The following is a 25,393-nucleotide window of genomic DNA, read 5'->3' as shown; positions in this document are numbered from 1 at the left end:
GGTAATTTGTTTAGTATAAAATAACAGGACGCCTCCCTGGGACAGGTGGGGCTGTCTCCGAATGGGAGAATTTTGGAAACAAAATAATTAAATGTCTTATAATCGTTCATCGTTCAGAGACTACCTTCTGGTTGTCCTCAGCCAGTTTTTTATCTCTTGGTCGTGGGTTGTAGGATATTTCTTCAAACTGGCTTTGCCGAGCGTTTTGGAAGGTATCATTCATTCATTTCATTTAAATTTCCTCAGTTTTCAACAATATCTAAGTGTCGCATTTAATTTTTCATTGACTACCCCATTCAACAGATATTTATGAGAAATGGACACCGAATTAATTTTTGACAAGGCTTAAAGAAAAAATGTGGTAAAAATAATCTGTGTTACTAGCTTCTAACCCAAATAAAGTCACCGGAACTTTTCTGTATTTTAAATTTCAGACAACTGCAAATTTCAAGACAGTACGAGTAAATTATAAAAACTTAAAAATAAACCTGAAATCAATTTTCTTAGTAAACTAGTCAAAATTGTTAACGTTGGAGAGTGTATTAAATTGCCAGTGTTGCGAGAAACAACTACTCCGCTGGCTATATGCCCCGACCGGCATTGAATATTATACTCGCAACAGCTAGTATAACATTGTAAAGTATAGTTTATACCACTTCTTCTTCTTCTTCTTCATCTAGTGGTTGGTCCTTTAAAAGTCCCATAGCACTGCGGCCTAATTAGGCCTATTGTGCGTCCCACTACTAGTCCTATTCAGCAAGTAGATTTGTCCTTTTTACAAAGTCCAAAAGCTTCCTTGCTGACACTTCTCTCAGCTCCTTGGGTTCCAAATAGGGTCTCCCAAGGAGCGCCATTCTGTTACGTGCAAATCCCGGGCACTCGTCCAGGATATGCAGAGAAGTTTCATCCGCCGATTCACATCCTTGGCAGACCGGACTGTCTACAAGCTTTAGTCTATGTAGATGTTTCCTAAAGTGACAGTGTCCCGTTATGAGTCCTGTCACTCTCCTGAGCCGGATTCTATTCAAGCTCAGTAACTCATTCGCTCTTCCATTCGAAGGATACTCCATAAGCTCCTTGGAATGGCTATGTCCTGGCCTTGAAGTCCAGTATTTCCTATGTTCTGTCTCTGTCCATTAGCCCAGAGCCCGCCTTTATACCACTTAATAATTAATTAAAATGAACTTTAATCATACAATTAGCATTTCCAGAAACCTCTAATCTTGGAACATAACATTTCATATAACAAACATACAGGCGTTAAACTTCAAGTATCTTCTATTCCATCACTAATTACACAGCCACACAAAAAAAATCCAAACCCAAAAGAACTAAGAGAAGGAGGAATTCAATGCGTTGAACATAATCCTGTAGTCAAAATTCATGACTTGCCAATGAATTTTGGAGAAAAGTGAAATTTTTGGGTAAAACACCTAAATATGCGTCAAAACTGATTGTTTTTTCCTAAATTTTGTCCAAAAATATCATTTTCCTAGTACTTTGAGGCGGTCAACGCGATGCCAATAGTAAAATTTACCCATGACCTCGATATTTTTCTGAAAATCCACTATTTGGGTGAAAACTGGCCCAAATACGGGTCAAAACTGATTTTTTCATAAATTTTGTCCAAATTATCATTTTCGTAGAATTTTGAGGCACTCACCACGATGCCATTAGTAAAATTTACGTATGATCTCGATATTTCCCAAAAAATCCACTATTTGGTTGAAAACTGGCCAAAATTCTACGAAAATAATATATTTGGAGAAAATTTTGAAAAAAATCAGTTTTGACCCATATTTGAGTCAGGTGTAACATTTTTTTAATTTTGAATATCTTTATCTGTACGTTATTTTTCACGTAAAAGTCTGTAGAACCTCTGACAAACTTTTCTAATATTAAATTTGTTGCCTGTTCTGCTTAATTTTTTCGGTTTAATTAGCATTAAATAACTTCTTTTATATTTAGTGGTACGCAAAAAACACTCAGACACTGTCCAATTCCAGATACCAACTGAATTGCGTATTGCTTGACAGGTTAGTACTTCGTGTTAACCGCCACACCCTTGTCACATTGCTCGATATGAATTTTATCGAATTTTAAATTTCTTACAACGCTAATTATTTTTTAGAACTAAGCATAATGAAATTCAAAAAAGTGATAAACATTGTATTTTATGGTATTCTATGCACGCAGTTGTCAATATTCCTTACTTAATCGAACTTTTGTACGTCGAGTTGGAGATTTTGATAATTTTTTTCTGGGAAATAGTGGAGTTTAGGACCCATGTCATATAAAGTTTTTTTGTTTATTTTAACGTATTCTATCGTCTGTTAAAATTAAGGCAGTCAAACTCCTAGCACCCTGTAGTGTGTAGTTAGTCTGAGTTGCTTTTCTGTAAACATTTATCCTATAAACATAAAATGTAGTTGTGTAACTAATCATTGCCTTAAGAGTAGTGACATCCATCTCGATTTTGGAGTGTACAAAAGCAATAATCGTTATTTATCTGTGGGGAGAAAGTAATAAAATTATTGTGATTCTGATAAAATTGCCCCAAAGCGAAGGTGATTTGAATATCTGCGCCTTTTACGGCATATTGCGCGCAAATCGAGACCATGAAAGGTCATGAACGTACTCCCGTATTTACCAAGGGGTTAAAAGATGACAAAAAATTAAAATAATAAGTCACTTTATGACTGTAGTAATATAAATCAGTTCAATTTTTTCCCTAATACCCTGTTAAATTCGGTTGGGTTTTGCGCATTGTATTGAATGAAGGAAATTTAGGAAAAGTAATGTATTTACTGTTTTTATATGAACATCTCCTGAAAATTCCTTGTTACAAACATGAAGTTCACATCCTAAATACTTCACATCCTTAGCATTTACATTGATGTTGCTACAGAGTTTTTACTTTTATTTATTTTTTTATTGTCTAAAACCAGTTCCAAAGCTATACTAATAAAATTGAATTAATTATAAACAAAATATAGAGAAAGATGGAGAAAATATACATATTGTAAAGTTTCTGCAGTAGTTTTTACTTGTTACTACTACCAGGAAAATTAAAAGTAAGACGTATGGTGTTGAATATAAAGAAAAATATTTGGTGTGGATAAATTTCCACGTCGGGACGCTTGTGTCATTCAGTGAAATTGTTGCCGGAACGAGAGAGGAGACAACTCGGTGCTGCTTCTGTATGCGTCCTCCATCTGAAATTCTAATGAGGTCAGCGAAGCGGGACAACGAGAGGCAATGTAAATTAAGTCTCTATCAAAGGGTACAGTGCGCTAAACTTTGCCAAAGGAAGCCAGCCGGAATGAACTACATAAATATTTAATATTTCCAAGTTGGTCGGGAAATGGTCCATGAAGTTTTCTTCTCTTTGGAATAGTTCTCTTTATTATTATTATAACATCACCAAAGGGGGATAATAATTTAATGGTAAGTTCTCTAAGTGTCAGGCGCGGTCGTTTGGTCTCGTACCAATCCCCATGTAAAATTTTTGTCGCATATGCATTTTCATTGCACATAAAATACACTCTAAACATCTATCATTTCACATTCGTGTCAACCGACATATTTCATTTCACATAAAATACACTAAACATCTATCATTTCACATTCATGTAAACCGACATTTCATTTCACATAAAATACACTCTAAACATATATCACTTCACATTCGTGTGAACCGACATATTTCATTTCACATAAAATACATTCTAAACATTTATCATTTCACATTCGTGCGAACCGACATATTTCATTTCACATAAAATACACTCTAAACATCTAAATTCACTAACAATATAAATCAAATACTCTTTACCGACCATGGAAATAGCAAATTCTTACAGAAATATGTCAACGCTAAACATAGAAGTTAAAGAAGATGCATAAATGTCCTATAAAATAGATAGATAAGATTTCAGTGTCATACTATGTTAAAAATATGCCATTACGTGGTTCCCTGGAGTCAAAATTCAAAAATTTTATACTTTTAATAGCAACTGGTCCTAGAAAAATGACCATTCAACTCAAACATCTGATTTTAAATAGACCTTAAAAGGTATTTATTTAGAAACTTCCTCAAAATTACAAATCATACGTCTGTTACAATTTTTTACGGACCAATTTCTGTTTTTCTTAATTTTTTGGAAGATTTTTATAATTTTCACACAACCTACAAAAAATTGGAATTTTTTTAGGCATGCTAATGTTAAAAAAATAAATATTGAGTCTCACCACCTTTGCTGCAATGGGTTGTAACATCTCGACAACCCGAGAAACAATAATTGAATGTGTAAACTTTAATTTTTTTCTACATTGTTTCTGAAGAAGATAAATAATAACGAAAACATGAAATTATTCAAACAAATGGAATTTGTCTATAACAGGTTAAAAATTATTAAATTTCAAAATTTAGCAACTGAAATAAAACGTTAATTTTATGCACATTCAAATACAACAGTTGTCAAATACTACAATAACAGCACAATAATGATGGCTGCTTTCAATTTTTCTTTCTTTTAATTCCTGCTGACTGCAGATTATTATTTTAGTTGTGTTTGCTGATTGTTCTAAAACGGCTGCTCCAATAAAGAAATGTTACTACATTTTTTATTTAGAATTTGAAGATTTGTCAAATTATGTTAAAAAAAATACGATGTTGCCATTTAAAGAAGTATTGTTTTAGTAGCTGCTGAAGAAATCTGGCAACACCGGAAGCCATATTTGTACATTTTTCCTACAATTTTGCATTTGGAGGTACTAGTCTATCATTTCAAATAAAAAAGTTGGCATATGTTAGGTTTAAAAAAAATACACTGTATAGTATTAGATTTCGGATATAAAATCACTAATACATTATTTCACAATTTTGCTCCGGAAGAAACCGGATTTATTCAAAAAGTATTTGGGCTTCATTTGTTTTTAACTTATGTTTATGGCTTGCGTATCTAATAATAACTGGAACATCCTGTATAAATATGTATATACTCACGTTGTCTACAAATTACAGTGATTTATGCAGGTTTATGTATAAAATAAAAGCATTGAACTATTGCACAGTCGGAACAAAGTACTGTAATGAAATAAAGTGAGCTGAATACGTCTCTGTTAATAGCCTTGTCTTCCGAACGCTAGATCAGATCAGCAGGCAACCAGCAGCGCTCAGGATTTGGGTTACCCTTCATGTGGACAGCAGTTCTCAAAATGTACATGTACATACCTGGTAATTCGACTGTATAAATCACAACACTTTACTGTCGCGACTTTCGGAATATGGTATTAGGGGTAATTCATTACAATGGATTTCTTCCTTCATCACTGACAGAAAACAGTTTACTTCGATACATCATAAAGAAGATAATTATCTAACATATGTGAGATCTAACTTAACTACGGCTGAATCGGGAGTGCCTCAGGGATCCGTATTAGGCCCTGTTTTGTTCATTTTATATATGAACAGTATTGAAAATATTCTGGGTTCTTTTTCGTTATATGCAGACGATATCTCTTTAATTATATCGCACAAGTCCGATATTGACGCGCAAAATAAATGTGATCAAATTATGAATTCTTTATGTGATTGGTTCATTGAAAGTCACTTATATTTAAATACTGATAAAACACAAATTATGCGTTTTCATACTCTACAAAAAATGTGTGAGCCTCTGTGCATAAAAATTGGTAATTCTACAATTAAGACTAGCTCAGAACCTGTAAAATTTCTGGGTATATTACTCGATGAGCACATGACATGGAAACCACACTGTGAAAATGTGGTTTCATATTTAAGTTCCATAAACTTTTTATTTTTAAATCTAAGAGATGTTTTAACGAGACAACAGTTGTTAAGTTTATATCATGCTCGTGTAGATTCACATATTCGTTATGGTATTTGTTTATGGGGTGAGTCCACTCTATCCCAAGCAATACTTAAAGTTCAAAAGAAAATAGTAAGAACAATAGCTGGCCTTTCTAGCACGCATAGTTGTAGAGGTATTTTTGTTGAGCTCAATATTTTAACTGTTACGTCGTTATATATTTTGGAATTGTGTGTATATGTTTATAAAAACAAAAATAAGTTTATGCTGAATCGTGATATTCACTCTGCTAATACTAGAATTGGGCAACACTTCCATTTGTCATTTGCAAGATTATCGATTGCTTCAAGATCTCCTGACCACATTGGCTTAAAAATTTATAATTCTCTCCCGGAAAATATTAAGTCTTGTAAAAACTTGCATGTTTTTAAACATATTTTAAAAAAGTTTTTGATCGATAGGTGTTACTATTCTCTTTCAGAATATTTTAAATTGTAAGGTTTTTTTTTTTAATTTTTTGACCTTTAACTGCTAAATGTTTTTATTCAAGTAGCGGATGTTTTTTTTTTATTTTATTTGTTTGTTTTTTGAATTGTTTTTGTGTTTAATGTTTTTTATATTTAAAATTTTTTTTATTTGTAATAATAGTGTACAGTTTTACTGTATCATTATATTGACTATTGCTATACATGTATTAATGTCTATATGCAAAATAAATAAACTAAACTAAACTAAACTAAACTAATTCAGTTTGGTATTCGCGGTCCTGTATCTATTTTATTTTAACAAATAGCTATAACAAACCCAATATATTTTTAAATTGCCGCTCAAACTATCAAATGACATTAGATCGTCTCCATGGTAACATATGCCAAAATTGCTATAGTCAACTGTTTTTGTTCAAATGGCACACTATATATTTTTTTATCAATTCTTGAAGATATTTTGTCTCTGCGTTCAGCTATGTAAGGAAGTCTATAGCTTCATTAGAAATATTGCTAGAAAAACAGCAAAAAAGATGAACCCTACTTTCAGTAACTTTATTCTGAAAAATGATAGCCAGCTGCGGAAACAACTGAATTTTGACGTTTCTGAATAACGGTTTGTTAAAATAATTGACATTTTGTACCTAAATATTCTATCTATAACTAATTATAACACGAATACTTACAGTAACCAAGAAAAACTAGATATAACTTTAATTTAATTATGAAGAGGACCGAAAGAATGCTAAAACTGCCAGGTATTTATACCAACATCGTTTTTCGTAGAGACAACTTCCATCAGATAAAATATTCGGAAAGTTAGCCAGGAATTTGGCAGCAGATGGAAGTTTTTAAAAGAAAAGAAGAGTTTTTAAACCCAGAAGGGCAAGAGATGAAGAACATTCGATAAATATGTTAAATGGCCTGCTAGATCTCCGGATCTCACTCCTATAGATTTCTTTCTCTGGCCTTACCTAAATGATATTGACACCTGTGGAAACATAAGATTAGAATGTCGGAGATTAAATGAAGAAACACTGGAATGTGTTTGGAAGCAAATGGAAGTCATTTTGAACATTTGAAATAAGTATTATTTTAAATTGTTATATTATTATTACATTAAAAATAAAATATGTTACTTTAAAAAACATAGTAGCTTGTTTCCGCAGCTGGCTCATCATTTTTCAGAATAAAGCTACTGAAAGTAGGGTTCATCTTTTTTGCTGTTTTTCTAGCAATATTTCTAATGAAACTATAGACTTCCTTCTATAGCTGAACGCAGAAACAAAATATCTTCCAGAATAGAGAAAAAAATATATAGTCTACCATTTGAACAAAAACAGTTGACTGTAGTAATTTTGACATATGTTACCATGGAGACGATCTAATAATGTCATTTGATAGAGTTTGAGCGGCGATTTAAAAATATATAGGGTTTGTTATAGCTATTTGTTAAAATAAAATAGATACAGGGCAGCGAATTCCAAACTGAATCACCCGGTATACTTGCAATTTGGGAAAATGATCTTCACTTTATTACATTTAATATTATTGAAAAAAATCCTAGCACAATTTTCATTCGAAAATTGAAACAAGACAATTATTGTTATTAGTCATATGTGTATTTGTTAATGCAACTGAAGCGTTGATTTATGAAGTGCTAATAGCATACATATTTTAAAATCATTTCTATTTTTGATCTTTTATTGATTCGAGTCTACAAAATATTTCGGTACCTTAAATAATATATAAAAAATACAAAATAAGTAAAATTAACAAAATAATTTAAAAATACCAACGAAAAAAATTGCTAAAGGGGATAGTGCCTTTCATAGAACATAAGAGGATGAAGTACTAAAAAATCTAAATATAACAATAATGTATTTAAGATTGTATGTTTATTTTTCTTCTAGAAAACGTACATTTTTAATACAGAAACAATTAATGAGTAAAAAAATGATGTTGTTTACATAATATTATGAAGTTGCTTGTAAAATTCCTTGTGGTATTTCTCTATTAAGTAAGGCATCATGAAATCGAAATTTTTTTTATATCCTTCAATTTTATTCTTATGTGGTAATATTTAAAAAAATATATTATTGAAGTCTCAGATAGATTTTGCTTTTTTAAAATTTAAATTACATTTTTGTTTGAGAATATTATACCTGGATATTTATTATCCAACTTCAAATAAACTGCTTTAATGGATTTAAAACATATTTTTCAATGATTTCTACAGAGTTAATAACAAATAATCAAAATATAAAATCATTTTAACTCATACTGATTTGATTTGATAACTTTCCCATAATTCATCTTAGAATTTTAATTAAAAAGTTATGTGTAGGTATGTATATGTACTATTAAAATATGAGACGGGGAAGACTATTTTCTAAACCCTCAAACGTGTGACCTCGGGACTGCAGACGTGGCTGTAGAGTAAATTGTTGAATCGCGACAAATTATAGAGCAGGCCCTCTGCGGTTCGAATAAGGTGCGCTGATCCAATTTGTCTCATTTTCCTCGATTTCTATTATTAGAGATCGTTTTCATTTCGACCGTGTCCCAGCTCGGTCCCTTCGATTACACCAAATGACAGCAGGTACACTTAATTCGGTAAAAACCATCTTTTCCTCGCATTACTGTAATTTATCTTCGCAGGTGATTCTTAGGGTTTTAATCAGTCTTGCTGCGTATCACATACCTGATAATTTTTCGTTATCTGCGTTACGATCTAGGCGGGTGAATTGAGTGCTGTGTCCGTCTGAAACGAGAAAAGGAAATGGCAATATTTACAGGGAATGTGTACTCTATAATTAACTTTAGTTTTCTGAGGCAATGATTTTAATTAAAATGTAAAATTACTATGAAAAAGCAAAACATAGTAATGTCGTCCATACCACCAAGATAATTTCTCTATAAAAGTGCTCTTTGCTTTTACACTAGGAACATTAGCGAAAATAATAGAGAAACTCGAAAAAAGTCCTATCCGCGAGATTATTGTAAAATTGTCTAAAGGAATATAATACAAGACATCTCTCATCTCGTGAGTCAAAAACTTTTATTAGCTAACTTTTATGTTGAAACAAATAAGTGGGGAAAACAGTTTTTTCACTTTGCGGGGAAAACCATCAATTTTAGCGACAAGTGGCTCACATACAGCTTGTAGGGAGTAAAATTATCTACAAAATGAAACTTGTTAAATTAAAATCGGTTAATAAACAAAAAAGTTATTGCAAAAAAACAAGAAAAGTGCCCATTTTTTAATTTGTTTATAACTATCGCATTTATTGTTAAAATTTCATAAAACCTATGACAAGTTGAGGGTTTTGCCATACTTTAAAAGTGTGCCAAAAGTGGGCGCTGTAGGTGCAATAGTTTTCGCACAATTCAATTTGTTTATAGCGGAGGTTCCAAAAGTTATGAACTTTAAGCCTCTGTACAGGCGTTAATTTTCAACCAAACATGAAAGCGTCATTGTAATCTTAAAAACGTAATTAAGCGACCTATTAAAAAATATCACCGTTTTTTGGACATTAACATTCTCAAATTGTGCATTAAAAAACCGTGCGTTTTTCGCTTATAAACAATTTGAATAAAATTGTTGCTATTTATGCTACCTCACCGAAAATATATACAATGGATAGCAGGCAAAAAAATACAAATTTAAAAAAAGCACCCTCTACGACCGACAGGAACCAAGATACAGTTTAGTTAGAGAGTACCTTCTCTTTGAAGAGCTCGTGAGTCGTTAATTTTCCAAATTTTTCAATGCAATTCACGGGAAATCGTAGTTTACGTCGTAAACTTTATTTTTCGAAAAATCCAAGTCTTAATATTTATAAACAATTGCGCTACGATTTTTTTTTAAATCTTATCCTGGCTCCGTAGAGGGTGCTTTTTTAATATTACAATGACGCTTTCAGAATCATGTTTGGTTGAAAATTAACGCCTGTACAGAGTCTTAAAGTTCATAACTTTTGAAGCCTCCGTTATAAACATATTGAATTGTGCGAAAACTATTGCACCTACAGCGCCCACTTTTGGCACACTTTTGAAGTATGATAGAACCGTCAGCTTGTCATAGGTTTTATAAAATTTTAACAATAAATGCGTTAGTTATAAACAAATTAAAAAATGGTCACTTTTCTTGTTTTTTTTGCAATAACTTTTTTGTTTATTAACCAATTTTAATTTAGCAAGTCTCATTTTGTAGATAATTTTACTCCCTACAAGCTGCCTGAGAGTGACTTTTCGCTAAAATTGATGGTTTTCCCTGCAAAGTGAAAAAACTGTTTTTCTCATTTATTTGTTTAAATAGAAAAGTTAGAAAAGTTATAGAGATGTCTTGAATTATGTTCCTTTAGACAATTTTACAATAATCTCTCGGATAGGACTTTTTTCGAGTAAAAATCTTATTTGCTTGGCCTATTTCTATCTTTATAAGGAATTCCTCCAGGGTGTACTCTAACATGGAAAATTTAGAAATATCGGTGATCGTCGTTATCAGTCAAGCTCCGCAACAATACGCGTACGTGCCTGCTATTTTGTTTAATAAGTGCCTAAAAATTGCTTTTATGCTATTACCATAAAAATTAACGGCCTTAATGGTTGTTGTCCTTTTAGTCCGGGCGAATTAGGTTTTTTTTTTCAAAAACCAAAAAAAAACAATAAAAGTCTAAATTTGTGTATTTGTAGAGGTCGAGCGTCATATTGTTTATAACAAAAGAAAAAAATTGCTTTGTTTCAGTTTTTTGCTCATATCTCCGAAAATAAGTCTTTAGTCGACATGAGGTATACTTATCGATTTTGTTCCTGAGGAAATTTGCTACAATAATAGGCTTTTGCGAAAGCTCGCAATTTTTTTTACATTGCAAAATTAGCGGTGAAAAAAAATGTGCTAAATTTTCAGAATTAAATAAAGAGAACAGATTTGACTGAAATTGGATGAAACTACAGGAAAAGATGACTGTTGGGGTGCTCAACAAATACCCACGACCACGTATATCTTCTGCCCAAGTCAAGATATCGAAATTCGGCAAAAAAGTATCGGATACTATCTCGCGTCTGTGTAAATTTCAGATTGTTAAGTTGCAAAATAAAAAAGTTTTTAACAAAAAACCAAAAAAAAACGGCATCTAGGGTCCTTTTTTCGGCGATTTTTTAATATACAAATTTCCAACCAAATTTCGATTTCTTGACTTGGGCAGAAGATATACGCGCTCGCGTTTTCGACTTTATAATTTTGCAATATGCCGCCATTTTCAAGAACAAAATCGATAAGTATACCTCATATCGATTGGAGGCTTTTTTCGAAGATAAGCGAAATACTGAAAAAAGCAATTATTATTTTTTCTTTTTTTATAAACAATATGACGCTCGACCTCTACAAATACACAAATTTAAGCTTTTATTCCGTGTATTTTTTACTTAATTTTAAGCCCATAAAATTCGAGTTAGGCCCGATTTTTTGAAATAGGCATGTGTTTGGTCTAATTCGCCAGGATCATTTACAAATCTATTTGTTTCAGTGAAGTTCCTGCTTTTCTAAACGTGGTGGACATAGCCGGTCTGGTAAAGGGCGCCTCCGAAGGGCAAGGTCTCGGAAACGCCTTTCTTTCGCACATCAGCGCTTGCGACGCCATCTTTCACCTGTGCAGTAAGTTTAGCGTCTAAATTTGGAGTACGCTCCGTTATATCGATATGTTTTTAGGAGCTTTCGAGGATGACGACGTCACGCACGTAGAAGGGGATGTCAACCCCGTTAGGGATTTAGATATCATTTGTGAGGAACTGCGGCTGAAGGACGAGGAGACGCTGGCGAAGAATTTGGAGAAATTGGAGAGGACTGTGCTTAGGGGTGGGGACAAGAAGCAGAAGCCAGAATATGTAAGTTTTTTCAACGTTTAATAAAGTTTATAAAGTAGGGTAGTACTATCAAAAATACTTATCGTTGCGTCTTGATTCATAGACAGGGTGTCTTGAAGAAAGATGCCATAATGAAACTTTGACTATCATCCATATTTTTCATTGCATTTAGATTTAGTACTAACGTATTGATATTCAATACGTCACTATTATTAGTTGTCGACTATCATTTCAAGATCGCTGGCTACTATCCTGCAGGGCGATATTTTAAAGTATAACTTTTATATTTTCTACTTTATATGTTTTATATTAACCCACAAAGGTCGCTCTAGTGCGAATTCGCAACACTGTTTTTTTAACAGCTGGCATTTCTCAGGTAGCAGCTGCCGAAGGTCCCCCCCCCATGATAATTCCTTCTGTAGCCCAGACAGACGAGCCGGACCACAGCTGGCCTCAGTTTGTTATTGTCGGCCAAACTAGAGAGTGCAAATTCGGACTAGTGTGACTTTAATGGGAACATGTATTCGTCAATATTTATAGATAATAATATTTTTATACAAAAGAGTGCAAAAAATAAATATCAATTTACAGAAAAGGAGACAAAAGTCACAACTTTAAAAAATGTCCATATTCGAGATAACGGAAAAGTCGATAATATAATTTTATCAATATTGGGTGTTTTTTTCTTAAAAATATAAACTTTGAATTTCAAAATCCTTTTTTTACTTTTTCTCTAGCCATTATTTATAAAAAATACGAATTAAAAGTCATTTTTCGAAAACTTTTTTTTTCATTCGCAATTTTTTGTTAAAAAATGAATCTTTTCAAACCTAATTACATCATTCGATTTTTTGTAAAATCTTACTCCAGTTTTGATATAAAACGCTGTTTTCGTTAACAAATAAAGAAAATAAAGATTCAAATTTGGCAAAATCCCAATTCGCACTAGTGTGACCTTTAAGGTGGCTCACCCCAAGTGTGACCTTTGAAAATTAAGTGTAACATTTAATTTTACAGGAAAAAGAATATTCCTGTTAAAATCACTGAATATGCTTTTTAGAAAATGTTGTGACAAAGCCAGCTACTACCTATTTCTAAAGCAAACGTAATTTCATTAACTTTTAAAGTAATATATTAGTAACTCAGAACTCAATAAAGCTAGTTCTATAAGAGATTTATTTAGTTGTTACTGAATATTGTACTGTTTAGTTAAGAGAGATCTATAGCAAATAGGCAACCAGCAATACATTTTTATAGATTTTATTACACAGTTTGTCTAAATATGAATTAATGCACAAATAATAGACTTTCCTCCATTTTAAGGCAAATTTTTTATAAAATGGACTTATTATGTTATTATTTGCCGCTTTTAAACTAGCGGCAAATAATAACATATTACAGACTTCTTTACACCAAAATGTAATTTGAGTTTCAAATTAAGTTCATTTTATATAAAATCTGCGTTAGAATGGAGGAAAGTCTGTTATTTATGCATTAATTCGTCTTTAGAGAAACTGTAATAAAATCTATAAAAATGTATTGCTGGTTGGCTATTTGCTATAGAGCCCTATTAATGTATAACTAGTCTCAAGGAAGTTATGCTCTAAAACTTCGCAGGGCGAGTCAAAGCTAGCCTCTGTGAGCTAGTTGAAAACTAAACTTCCTCAAAAACCTGGTTGTATAGATTTCAATGCAATACCTACAGTGTTTCTTGAAGAATATATAGAAAAAAATTGATCTTAAAAAAATAATTTGCCCTGTCTCGCAAAACCAAATACAAAATCGCCTTTATGGCATTTTTTCAAAACACAGTTTGCCGGTTAGTTGGACAATACAAATGTCATAATAACTCGAAAATTACGAACGGTTAAAGTTTACTTCTCCATGTCATTTATCATCATCCAATTGATTATACGGATTACGGCATTTTAGCAGCCTAATTCAGTTTGAAAAAGAGCCCCGAGGTACCTGTTCCTTTTTTCCACAATCAATCAATCAAGCTGCGATTCGGTTGGAATGATGCGACGCGAGATATTCTTCTGTTTTGCATTTTACAAGCCGGGAAAGGAAAGTGACGGGTCGCGTAGGCAATGACTCGTCGATTCGGTTTCGGCCGGAACACGAGAAAGATGAAATGCGATCCTGTATTATGTAAATGAGTGGCGCATGCGTCTTGTGTGGCCGTAGATTTCATTAAGATCGGACATGTCGCCCTGTTAACATGACGCCTGTGATGTTGTTCCGACCCAACAACGCCAGCTCTTGTCATGTCATCGTCAGGTGTTGGCGTTTTGTCGATATCCTGGCGGACATTGTCGCTCGGTTCGTTAAATGGTTGTCCGAAGTGTAGATCCCGTCAGTGGAGGCTGGGTGAAAATTAAAGTGTTCATATTTGATAATGAATGAATGACCCATACTGTTTTTTTAAGGGGACGAAATCACATGAGAATTCCGAAAAGTTGCATCAGCATGTTATAGGAAATTTATTCCAGTTTTCGAAACTGTCCTTCAATTCTCTGTACGACCATTTGTAGCCGAGATATCGATAATTGAAGACAAAAGGATCCTTTGCCATTAAAAGTCCGATATTTCGATGAAAAATGGTCGTATCGAAATTAAAAAAAAGGAAATTGAAACTGAATAAACAAGTTATCTAGTCCATGCAATGGCTTCGCTGAAAAAGAAAAATTCTGTGTCCGTGGACAATTTGTAAAAATTTTTTGTCGCGCTATTTTTTAGAATTGCATGATAACCTTAGCTCCTAAAAAATTTATACCGAAAGTTCTTAAAACTAGAATCTTAGAGCTTCAGAATGCTTTTTTTTTAATTCCCGATACGACCATTTTTCACCTAATAAATACAGTCTGTCAAAAATCACAGAAAAGTTTCGGAAATTCTTTTACCCCTTTAATTTTTTGCATTAGTTTAGATGTCGTGAAACAGCTCAGATGCAGTTAACCTTTGGTAAGGAATTAACTGCTAGTTAATCACTGATTGTGAAACTGGATGTTAATGAGTTACATAATAACAGTGATGGTTCTATAATTTAAAACTCTTATACAGGGTGATTCAATTATAATGTCATTAATTTTAAGGGAAGATAGGGAAAAATGAGTAGAATTCGAAAATGCATATTTACGCTGAAAAAAATATGTTCAAATCATTATTTAAACCCCTTTTGGGATCACTCTTGACTGTTGACCTACAAAGGTTTATCGAGAGTGAATCTTGTCCTACCGCAGGGGTCGGCAAACTTTTAAGCCGGAAGAGCCATCTGCAATAAAGATATCAAATTCATGAATTTCAAAGAGCCACAAATTTTTATTTCTGTTTTTATACGGATACGGAAGTTTATACGCGTCTTTATGTGTACTCGTGTGCTGCGTGTCTGTCCGCTTTAACTTTTAATTTTTAGGGGAACTTGAAGAGCCGCATGCGGCTCGCGAGCCGCGGTTTGCCGACCCCTGCCCTACTGTATTCATTCACTAACCTAACTCTTACTGCGTTTTTAATAGTGAACGACAAAAACATACTTTTTTACCTTAACACATGAATGAATAAGATATTTTATTTCATTATAAATATTAACAAATTTATTATTTATTAGTTAATAAAAACATATGTATAAAGACAATAATTGTTTTCGAATGTTAAGTTATTTCTTATTTTTAATATTGTTAACGTTTTTACTATATTTTATTATTGAATTACTCAGTTTGTAGTACGTACACCATCTATTGTGTAACTTATTGCTTTTCAAAGAGTAGTACTTTGATTTTGAAACCTATTGCAAAATTCAAGACGACAAGGGAAATCAGCTGTTTCGCTTCAACGTTCGAACGCTTTGTGGTCCGTTAAGAGGTAATTTGCTTATTTTTTATAGTATTTTTTTCCGGTTTTCTGTCTCTATTAGGCCTTCCGAATACGTTGTTAAAATTAATGTGAGAATCACGTTGTTCTTAAGAAGTGGGCTAAATTTAGATTCCAGCATGCTTCTTTGATAATAGACGTCTTAAGAATTTGACATACTGAATTGCTTCCCTTTTGACAATAGTTATTCCTGCTATAAATGTTATTTGCATTAATCCTGAACTTTCAATACACTCGGCGTCATCCTGTTCGGTCGGTCCGTCCAAATACGTGGAGGAGACGCGTGACCCTCGTGACCCCTCGCCGACGATACTAATAAGGTAACACCTGGGGGGAGGGCCCCCCGCCGTCGGGCGCTGCGAGGCGCTCCTCAGCGGGGCGCCCTCTGGCCCGCCCAGGACGTGGCCCGTGCCCGACCCGGGGCCCGGGCCGGCCTGTCAACTCGCCGGTGCCGTCCTCTAATCGCTAATCGAATTACACGTCGCGTCGGTGCGTCCTGGAAATCAATTATTTCGGATGTGTCCGTTTTTGTGCCCTGTCATCGTCTATCGACGGTTCTGATGGAGGCAATGAATTTTTATGTTGCACAGAACGAGATTTACAGAAATACGTACTTTATTTATTTATTTATTTATTTATTTATTTATTTATTTATTTATTTTACAATATCCAAGGCAGTGGCGGCTCGTCAGGTGACGCAAGTGATGCACCGCTTCACTTAAAATTTCCGCCTAGTTGTGCAATTTAAAATTATTTCTAATTTTATATAAATTTTATAATTTAGGTATAATTCTATATTGAAAATGTATTGCGTTTGTTGGTTTAATACGCAGAAATAAGCAGAATAGTTATGCGGTGAACGCCTTCTAAAAAAACATTGCCTTCGTTGAGCGCCAACATCAACCTCGGAACATACAACGTATGGTACATACGCAAGGGACGCAGATTGAAATCAGTCTGTATTCTGCTTCTCTTCGTAGCGTTGTTTACGGCGGTTGTCATGGCAACGAGGCGACCAATACGTGATTAAACTACGGCGTGGGGAACGAGTGACGCAGATATTGAAGCAGCATCGCCAGCCCTTACCTTTAAAAGTTTACACGACACGCGTTGCTCAGTGCACGATTATAACGGTTCTTTGTTAATATTTGTTGTGTATAATAATTGTAGAAATGTTTCCTATGTATGATCCAATATGTATTTTATTGGAAACGCCATTTTCCAGATGGAAAATTGAGGACAAAAATGATTTTTTTAATTGCTAGAGACCTGTGCCTTATTCTATCGATATGGAAAAAAAGGGGAAGTCAAAAGACAAGGTGTACGTTCGAAAGTTAAACACAGATACCAGAATTATTTCCTGCGATCAGAATAAGTAGATCTAAACTAAACTTACCTCTATCCTAAGTTGCTTCGTATAACCGCTAGAGGACATCAAATACGACAATTTTTTTTTTTTTCAAATAATTTTGAACTCTTCTGCTGGAAACATGTTTACACGTTTTTCACCACGTGGTTTCTCAGTTAAACAACAAATCGGACAAAATACTTGAGCTGAATACCTGGAGATCTACTTCGGAGCTCGTTTCAGGAACCATACACAATACTTTCTTTAAAAACGACTTTATTCTTCCACAAAAGATTAAACAGCGCTTTTTATCGCATCTATAACTTAACCTCTAAAACTAAAGCTGAGAACACCAAAACACCTGACTCCAAGATCTCTTCTTCTTCTTCTACGAACTCTAAAGTCCTCTGCACATGCACAGATAAGAGCCAACTTGGCCTAATTAGCCAAGTTGATGACAAAAGTTTGTAGCTTAGGTAGATTTCCAGACGTGTCGAGTTTGTCTGCTGGCAAGCTTGATTAAAATTCACTAGTCTAATAGTGGCCTATTACTTATTGCCGCAGATTGCATTGTACTGCAATAAAACAAAAAAGAAAAGATTTCATTCATATTCGACTTCAATCTCAATTCAAACTCCTCTACACTACACACATGCAAGCTTGACAACCTAGATTGTCAGACACACCAAATTGATCGTTTTAGAAGAGGGATTTTTTATTAACAAACTCTCCATCTTTAAAACAAAACAAGATAGGAGCTATAGCATGATTCCCGACAAAGTGATGAAGAGGTTAGTTCAAAGGAGGGAGTATTCTTCACAGTTTTGTTAATCCAATTAGTTCGTTTACTATGCCATAAAGTGACATCTATATGAAAGTATTGGTGTACCAAATTTCAATAAGATCCTACAAGGATAAAAAAAACAATTTTCTTGTCAGCGTTGATTTCTTTTAGCTGATATACAAAGCAACAGAGATTACTTAAATCTGTTTATTTGCATTGCAGGAAACTGTAAACACAATGTACACGGACTATTGAGACACCCTGTATAGTTCTACAAATATTTATAATACAAGGATATAATTGTTTTTGTCTCAATATTTTATTCTAATTCCAGGAATATTAAAACAAAAAATTAAAAAATCAATGCGTTTATTGAAATTAACGATGTTTCTATAATTTGAAGTATGATACTTCAGATTCAAGGATAATATTTTGTTTCAGGACACGTTACAAAAGGTTAAGCAAGTTCTAATGGATGAGAAGAAACACATTAGGTTTGCTGATTGGGATGGAAAAGATGTAAGTAATAATGTATAACGAACTGAATTAATATGCCACTGTTTTCAATACTGTGTTAATTATTGTTTAAATATTTAAATGATTTACAATAGCGAATCGTAGTTTCAATTTTTGAACATTGGAAAGATCGTTAAATATTTTCGACATTACATGCTCTTATCTATATTTTACGTCTAATGGATTTGTTTATTTGGTAATCTACCTAAATATTTTATATTGAAATACATAATTTCGTTAATTCATATTTAATTTACCATGCCTTTGAAATAAATGCTACATGCTAATGCTAATAAAAGCACGTCATAAGTTATAAATAATTGCATAAAAATGACCTAAATTTAAAAAATTTTGTATGGAAGACTTGCAAATTCTTATTTTTTTCTCAATAATATCTTTATCCTTCTATTGAGACCTGTATACAGAGTGTTTCCTAAATGCATGCAGCATGTCCAGAGGCGTATTCTGTTGCTAAAATTACAGTTAAATAAACATCCTAAGGTCATTATTTTTGAGCGCAAAACTAAAAAAAAATTACATTTTTAATTTCCAAACCGTTTGAGATGTTTTTAACAAATTTGGTATATGTCTAGTATGTTGGTAGCTACAAAATAAAAAAATGCAGTTTTCGTAAATAACCAGTGGCGTAGCTATGGGTACTAGCATGTCTTTTTTCACACAAAAATATACCATCCTGTATAATAGAACAAACATTGGTCTTTTTAGTGAGTGTATTGTTTATTACATTTTAAAACAAGTAATGGATTATATTACGCTTAAATAAATGTTGGAAAGGGCCGACTTGAGATAAAGTACACTCATATAAACATCATATCACTATTTTTTTAATAAAACGCGGGACATAAGTCCGGGCCCAGAGAATGGCACCACTCAAATAATAAAATTTCCCACAAGCAATAACAATGGACATGTCGGATTTTTTTGTACACGGGTTTCGGACGGTTTTAATGATTTGTCTGTCATATAAACGTAAAAAGTGCATGATGGATCGTTGTAGGGGAATGTGCGAGTCACCGTCGAGCTGTTAGGACGCCTCGCCAACATCCTAAGTGACTCCTGCTGCGTCAAAACCCTCGTAGATGGTGTCAATGCCAGTCTACATAAAGCGAATCACCAGGTGGTGATATTATTATGCCGTATTAACATTGTACGGAGTCATCGTTCGGCACCGTGTCGCACAGGTTCGATTGTATCGTGAGATATAGGCGAGCGGTTAAGCTCAAAATTTCGGTACCGATAACAGAATAGAACATAGATATAACAGTACTTATTCTGTTAAATGTTAATTAATTATGCCAATAATCTTTGTTGTGAAAAAGTTGTATAAACATTAGTCTTTAATAGATTTCGAGATATCTTTTTCTAAGATATTTTTCAAGATGTTTTTGAAGGTAGATTAATGAAGCTTTGGCGTATGATTTGTATAATAAAAGGTAAAAATCCACTAAAGTCGAATACAAATACGTTTACCAGTGGTGGAGAGTCAGAAGTCATTCTCACTGAAAACCTTAAAAATTCGTCGCTATTTTGGAAAATTCTATCACTACTTGTAACTATAAATGACATTTCCAAGAAAAAAGATGTAGGCCTTTTATTTTTTTGAATTGTTTTCGGGTTATTACCTTTTTTAATGTACATGCGTTTCACAACAAAAATTCATAAGTTTTTTAGGTATTTTGTAGAAACACCAATTTAAATGCAATGCAATTCGAGAAAATAATTGGCACCATCTGAGCTATGATTTTTTCTAAATTTTTATAATTATCTTGTATATTGTATTTCTAAGAGAAAAAAATTCATATACTTTTTATAAGAATTGGATGGTTGTAAAGTTGTGTTGTATATTGTCTGATTAATATTAGTTAGGTATTTATTTGTGGCATAGTTTTCAATTTTTGCTCTTATAACTTTTGCACCATTAAACTGAAAAATTCTTTTGTTCTTGGAAGCATCACTTGCAGTTACATGCAGTGACTGAGTTTAAAAATATCCAGTGACGTTGAATTTCTGAAGTTTTTACTGACTCCCGTCATCTCCACTAGGTGCACACATAATATTATGCGAATTCTATACAGGGCAATTCAGAACTTATCAAAAAAAAATTGGATGTACTCTTACAAATATAATTTTGTATAAATAAAAAATCAGAAAGGGCAGTTCAAAAATGATTTAAAAATATACTTCTGCACGGCACTGGAAACTGGTCCACTGTAAAACCTGACCTTACACAATGCGAAGTGTAATAAAAAAACGGACAAAAACTTGAAAGAATTTCGCAAGGAAAGAAATAAATATAATTTATAACACCTATTTTATATCAGCAAATTCAACTGCTTTTGCCGCTATTGGTATTATTAATTAATTAAATTAATTTGTGGTTTTACTTAATAAAATAATTTGTCATACCTGATGTTACAACAACTGTTCAAAATTTTGTCCACCGACATGTAACCGTCTTACTCAGTTTCTACGAACTAACACAAATGTTATACTGTTTCACCATAATACAAATGTTGTCTTGCTTCACCATGAATTAAAACGATATGCATCAACTCCGAGTTGCTATACAAGCAAGCGATTTCTAACACAAACTACTAAAAAACTAATGTAAACACTATCGCAACGATGATTGTAAAATCGGATTTCAGTATTAGGAGTCGCTAACGCCACATGGCTCCCCACGCGCATTGCGAATGACGCTAGAGACTACAGTTGTCCAGTGATGTAATGCTGAAAGTACTACAACTTCAATAATTTTTTCTCGGAAACTACAAGGATTTACAACATTTTTTTTACGACATTAACTCCATTTCTCATGCCGCATCTATTCCCAATTTTTTTGGATAAGTTATGAATCACACTGTAGATTCTTACCTTTCATTAGTTAAATATTTAACCTAAGTGTTATCATTTCCCATCAAGGTTAAAGATATTTTAGAAATTGTATTTAAATTTGAACACCCTGTATCCCAAAAACTATCTACGTGTGGACCCGCATTTATATAACCTCTTTGGTTTAAAATCACTCAAAGAATCGCCTCTTAAAGTTTATCGACCTACCTAATTAACGCCCTGTATTTAAAAAATGTATTTCGAACTAAAACTTACACATAATATTACAAATATACATTTTTTTTTGTATTTACAACACAATTTTTGGAACCCCGTATTTATTCAAAGATGTAAATCAACCAAAACATGGTCTAAAAGCTTTTGAGACATTTTAAAATTATTTGCTTAACAATACATTTATTTAATTCATACAAACATTGACTTTAAACTTGAAAATATTTTAAAAATGTTCTCTCGTTTATTTGCCTATAAATATTTCTAGAATTTTTACTTCAATTTGGTAGGCTCTTTCAAAAGTTCATTACTCTTTTTATAAACGTTTATTTTTTTAATTTTCTCTTCATACATGTAGTAACTAATTACTTGGTCAAGCTTTAATTGCAGATAAAAAACAGCTTCATTTTTGAGGTGCAAAAAACAGTTGGAAAAAATTATGTACTTAAATAATTTGATTTATGTAATTACTTCAATTATTAAAGTCATTAAATATTTAGAAAATAATTTGGTGTGACATATTTTTGTAAAGCCTCTATTGATTTGAATTTAAAATATTTTGAAAAATAAAATTTCTCGCTAACATCTAAAACTTTTTTATTTGTTAATTTTCGACGTAAAATCCAGTACTGAAGCTTGACCAAGTATAGAAATAATAAGGAAGAGGGCATGTATAAATTGAAGTATAAAATTTAATTTAATTTCTTGTATATTCCCTTTATGTGTCAATGTTATCTTTAAAAGCATCTAAAAATTTAAATTTCTTTTACTTTTTTAGATTATGCCTTTTAATATTTTTCAAAGATTCAAAAAATATAATAATAATTGGCGTAAACTGTATTTCTAGTTTTATAACTTCTTAAATATTTGCCTATCTGGTGAAATAAGACATCTTTCTTTTCTTGTAGGCTTTTTACACCAAACTAAATATCACGATAAAACATATTTTCATTACAAGATTTGCCGTTAGTTCATTGATTCTCGGTCTTAACTGCTAGCCTATTGTCGTACCTGTATTAATACAAATGGAATCGTTGGTCCAATTGAATAGATAGGATCGGTACACGCTTTTATTGATAGGATATACATGTATTTACACCTACTTCTCTATGACCATATCCAATAGCGCAATGTTGTAATTAAATTAATTTCTCCTGTGTACTTTTTTGTTATGTAAATCTCAATAAAATCACCCTTTGTTGTTTGTTGCCCATAGATATATTCCAGCCTATTCAATATTTCACAACTGCTGTTGAAGTGGAATATGATAACGGAGGTGATTGATGCACTACTCGCCAATTAGTTATTTAAATTTCTGACATGTCTGAAAACTGTTATCGTTTCCGGTAAATTTAAACATTTAAAAATGTATTTCTACATTTGAAATTACAAAAATGTTGTGTACGTTTTCAAAATAAAATAAAGTTGAAAATATTACGGGGTGATGTCGAGATGTAAAAAAAACTGATGTGTGTTTTTATTTTCAGATTGAAGTACTCAATAAATATTTATTTTTAACCTCTAAACCAGCCATCTACTTAATTAATCTTGCGGAAAAGGATTATATTAAAAAGAAAAATAAGTGGTAAGTATGTTTAGATTTGTTATGATAATCATACTCCACTATAATTATTGCATAAGTTTTGATGCAATGAGTTGTTTTCCAATTTTTTAACTACATCACAAAATTAAACTAGTTTAAAAGATACACTACTGGAAAAAAACTAAAGGAAAAAAATTGCATTAAATATAGTTTAAATAAAAAAAAATCTAAAAATTTTTCTACATTTATGAATTTTTTTCTCGATGTATTTTGATTGCTCGATAACCGTAGCTCAAAAAATTTGTTGTCTAAATATCTAGAAACTAGAGACTTATAGCTTCAAAATGCTTTTTTTTAAATCTCAATACTATTATTTTTCATTGAGATGCAGCCTTTCGAAATCATTAAAAAACTCGTGAAAATTTTTTGTTCTTTTAATTTTCCCAATAGTGTATGATATCCCCATACTTTTGTTCCCTTTATTCTGGACTCATTTAGGATCCCAAAAACGTTAAAATATGTGTTGCGACGTCAGTAAGAGAAAGAGTGACCGCAAAAATCGGCCGTTTTTTCACAATTCGCAGAGAACTAAAGAAAATAGATTAAAATATGTTTTTTGGTCTCAAATTACTCGTAAAAAATTAAGATGAGCATGGATTTTATTTTTTGAAAATTTTCAAAAAACACTTCTATTTAGGGGTTGAAAAGACGCGCAAAATGAAGAATTAAATATTACCAATATAAAAACTATTAGCATGTGAATTTTTGTATCGAATGATTCTTGATGCAGAGAAAGATTTAATCACATGACTGAAATAAGCATGTTGAATTAGAAAATCCACCCTTAAGCGCGCTCAGGGGGTGGAATCATCCCCAAAAATAGAGAATATTAGAAATAATTGTAAAAATTCCAAAAAAAATATATTAGATAATTCACATGCTAATAGTTTTGATATCAATTGATAATATTTAAATTCTTCATTTTTGGTATTTTTTCAACTCCTAAGTAGGGGTGATTTTTAATATTTTCAAAATACTAAAAGCTATGCTCATTTCAGCTTTTACGACAAGTAATTTGCGACCAAAAATATATTTCTATGTATTTTTTTAATTCTCTGCGAATTGTGAAAAAACGGGCGAAAATCGCAGGTTTTTTGCGGTCACTCTTTCAAATCCAGTTTCTTAAGAATATTTTAATCTATTGTAGTGGCAACACTGTAACAAACGTAAACAATAACAAAACCTAGAACGTTTTAGTAAAATAATGTACAGGGTGTCCCGTTCATGTTTAAAAAAAACTTGTGTGCAAGTTCCTCATGGAAAAATAATGGGGGTAGTTCATGGAACGTTTTTTTCCTTAGAATGCCCTGTTTTCGAGATACAGTGTGTTGAAGTTGTTACTTATAAGTATACATATGGTTTTCCTTAATTATCTTTAAATCGGTGAAAGATAAAAATGTAAAAATTTCTACACGGGTAAACATCACTGTGCGTTAAGAATAATGCGCAAACGGTTTCTTTCTGAAAAGCAGTGTCGCCGATACAAGTAATTGGAGGGGTACAATCGAAAAAGAAATATGTTAAAAGTCAAAATTTGTTACATTTCTAAACGGTTTTGTAAACTCTAAAACATACTACAAAAAAAGAAAGGTATACTTGTTGAAATTCGGTAGCATGTACCATTTTCAAGAAAAATGTCGCTGAGTTAAGTTATTTTTGACTTGGGCATTCAATTACTGGGGAAATAATGATCGTACAGAAAATCCAAGTAAGTTTTTGAAAATTGCAAAGTATTCTCTACAATTAAAGCTGTTTGAAAATCACCCAAATTTTGTGATTTTCTTAATATCCCTTAATTTCTATGCCTAGTGTAGAAGTTGTAGCTAATCATAGTTTTGTTAATCCATATACTTCGTTCACCGTGTCATAAAGTGACATCTATATGGACGTATTAGTTTCAATATTTGAAGCGTTTGAAGTTATTTGAAAAAAAAAAGAATGTTTTTTGGCTGTGATACTCACAACGTCTAAACGAAGCAACTTAAGCTGGAGATAAGT

At 32.4% G+C, this 25,393-nt stretch overlaps 1 protein-coding gene across 1 annotated transcript in view; it reads left to right on the top strand.

The window, feature by feature from the left end:
- Window positions 1-25,393, top strand: part of LOC108904056 (obg-like ATPase 1) — a 67,689-nt gene that overhangs the window by 23,795 nt on the left and 18,501 nt on the right. The window contains exons 4-7 of the mRNA XM_018706439.1: window positions 11,851-11,978; window positions 12,033-12,208; window positions 18,631-18,708; window positions 23,280-23,377. Of these exons, the coding sequence (XP_018561955.1) occupies window positions 11,851-11,978; window positions 12,033-12,208; window positions 18,631-18,708; window positions 23,280-23,377 (480 nt within the window). The remainder of the gene's footprint in view (window positions 1-11,850; window positions 11,979-12,032; window positions 12,209-18,630; window positions 18,709-23,279; window positions 23,378-25,393) is intronic.

The sequence above is a fragment of the Anoplophora glabripennis genome, unplaced genomic scaffold (assembly GCF_000390285.2).
Source record: "Anoplophora glabripennis isolate ALB-LARVAE unplaced genomic scaffold, Agla_2.0 scaffold14, whole genome shotgun sequence".
NCBI classification, from domain to species: domain Eukaryota; kingdom Metazoa; phylum Arthropoda; class Insecta; order Coleoptera; family Cerambycidae; genus Anoplophora; species Anoplophora glabripennis.
The sequence above is the reverse complement of the archived record's forward strand: the minus strand, read 5'-3'. Positions and strand labels throughout refer to the sequence as shown.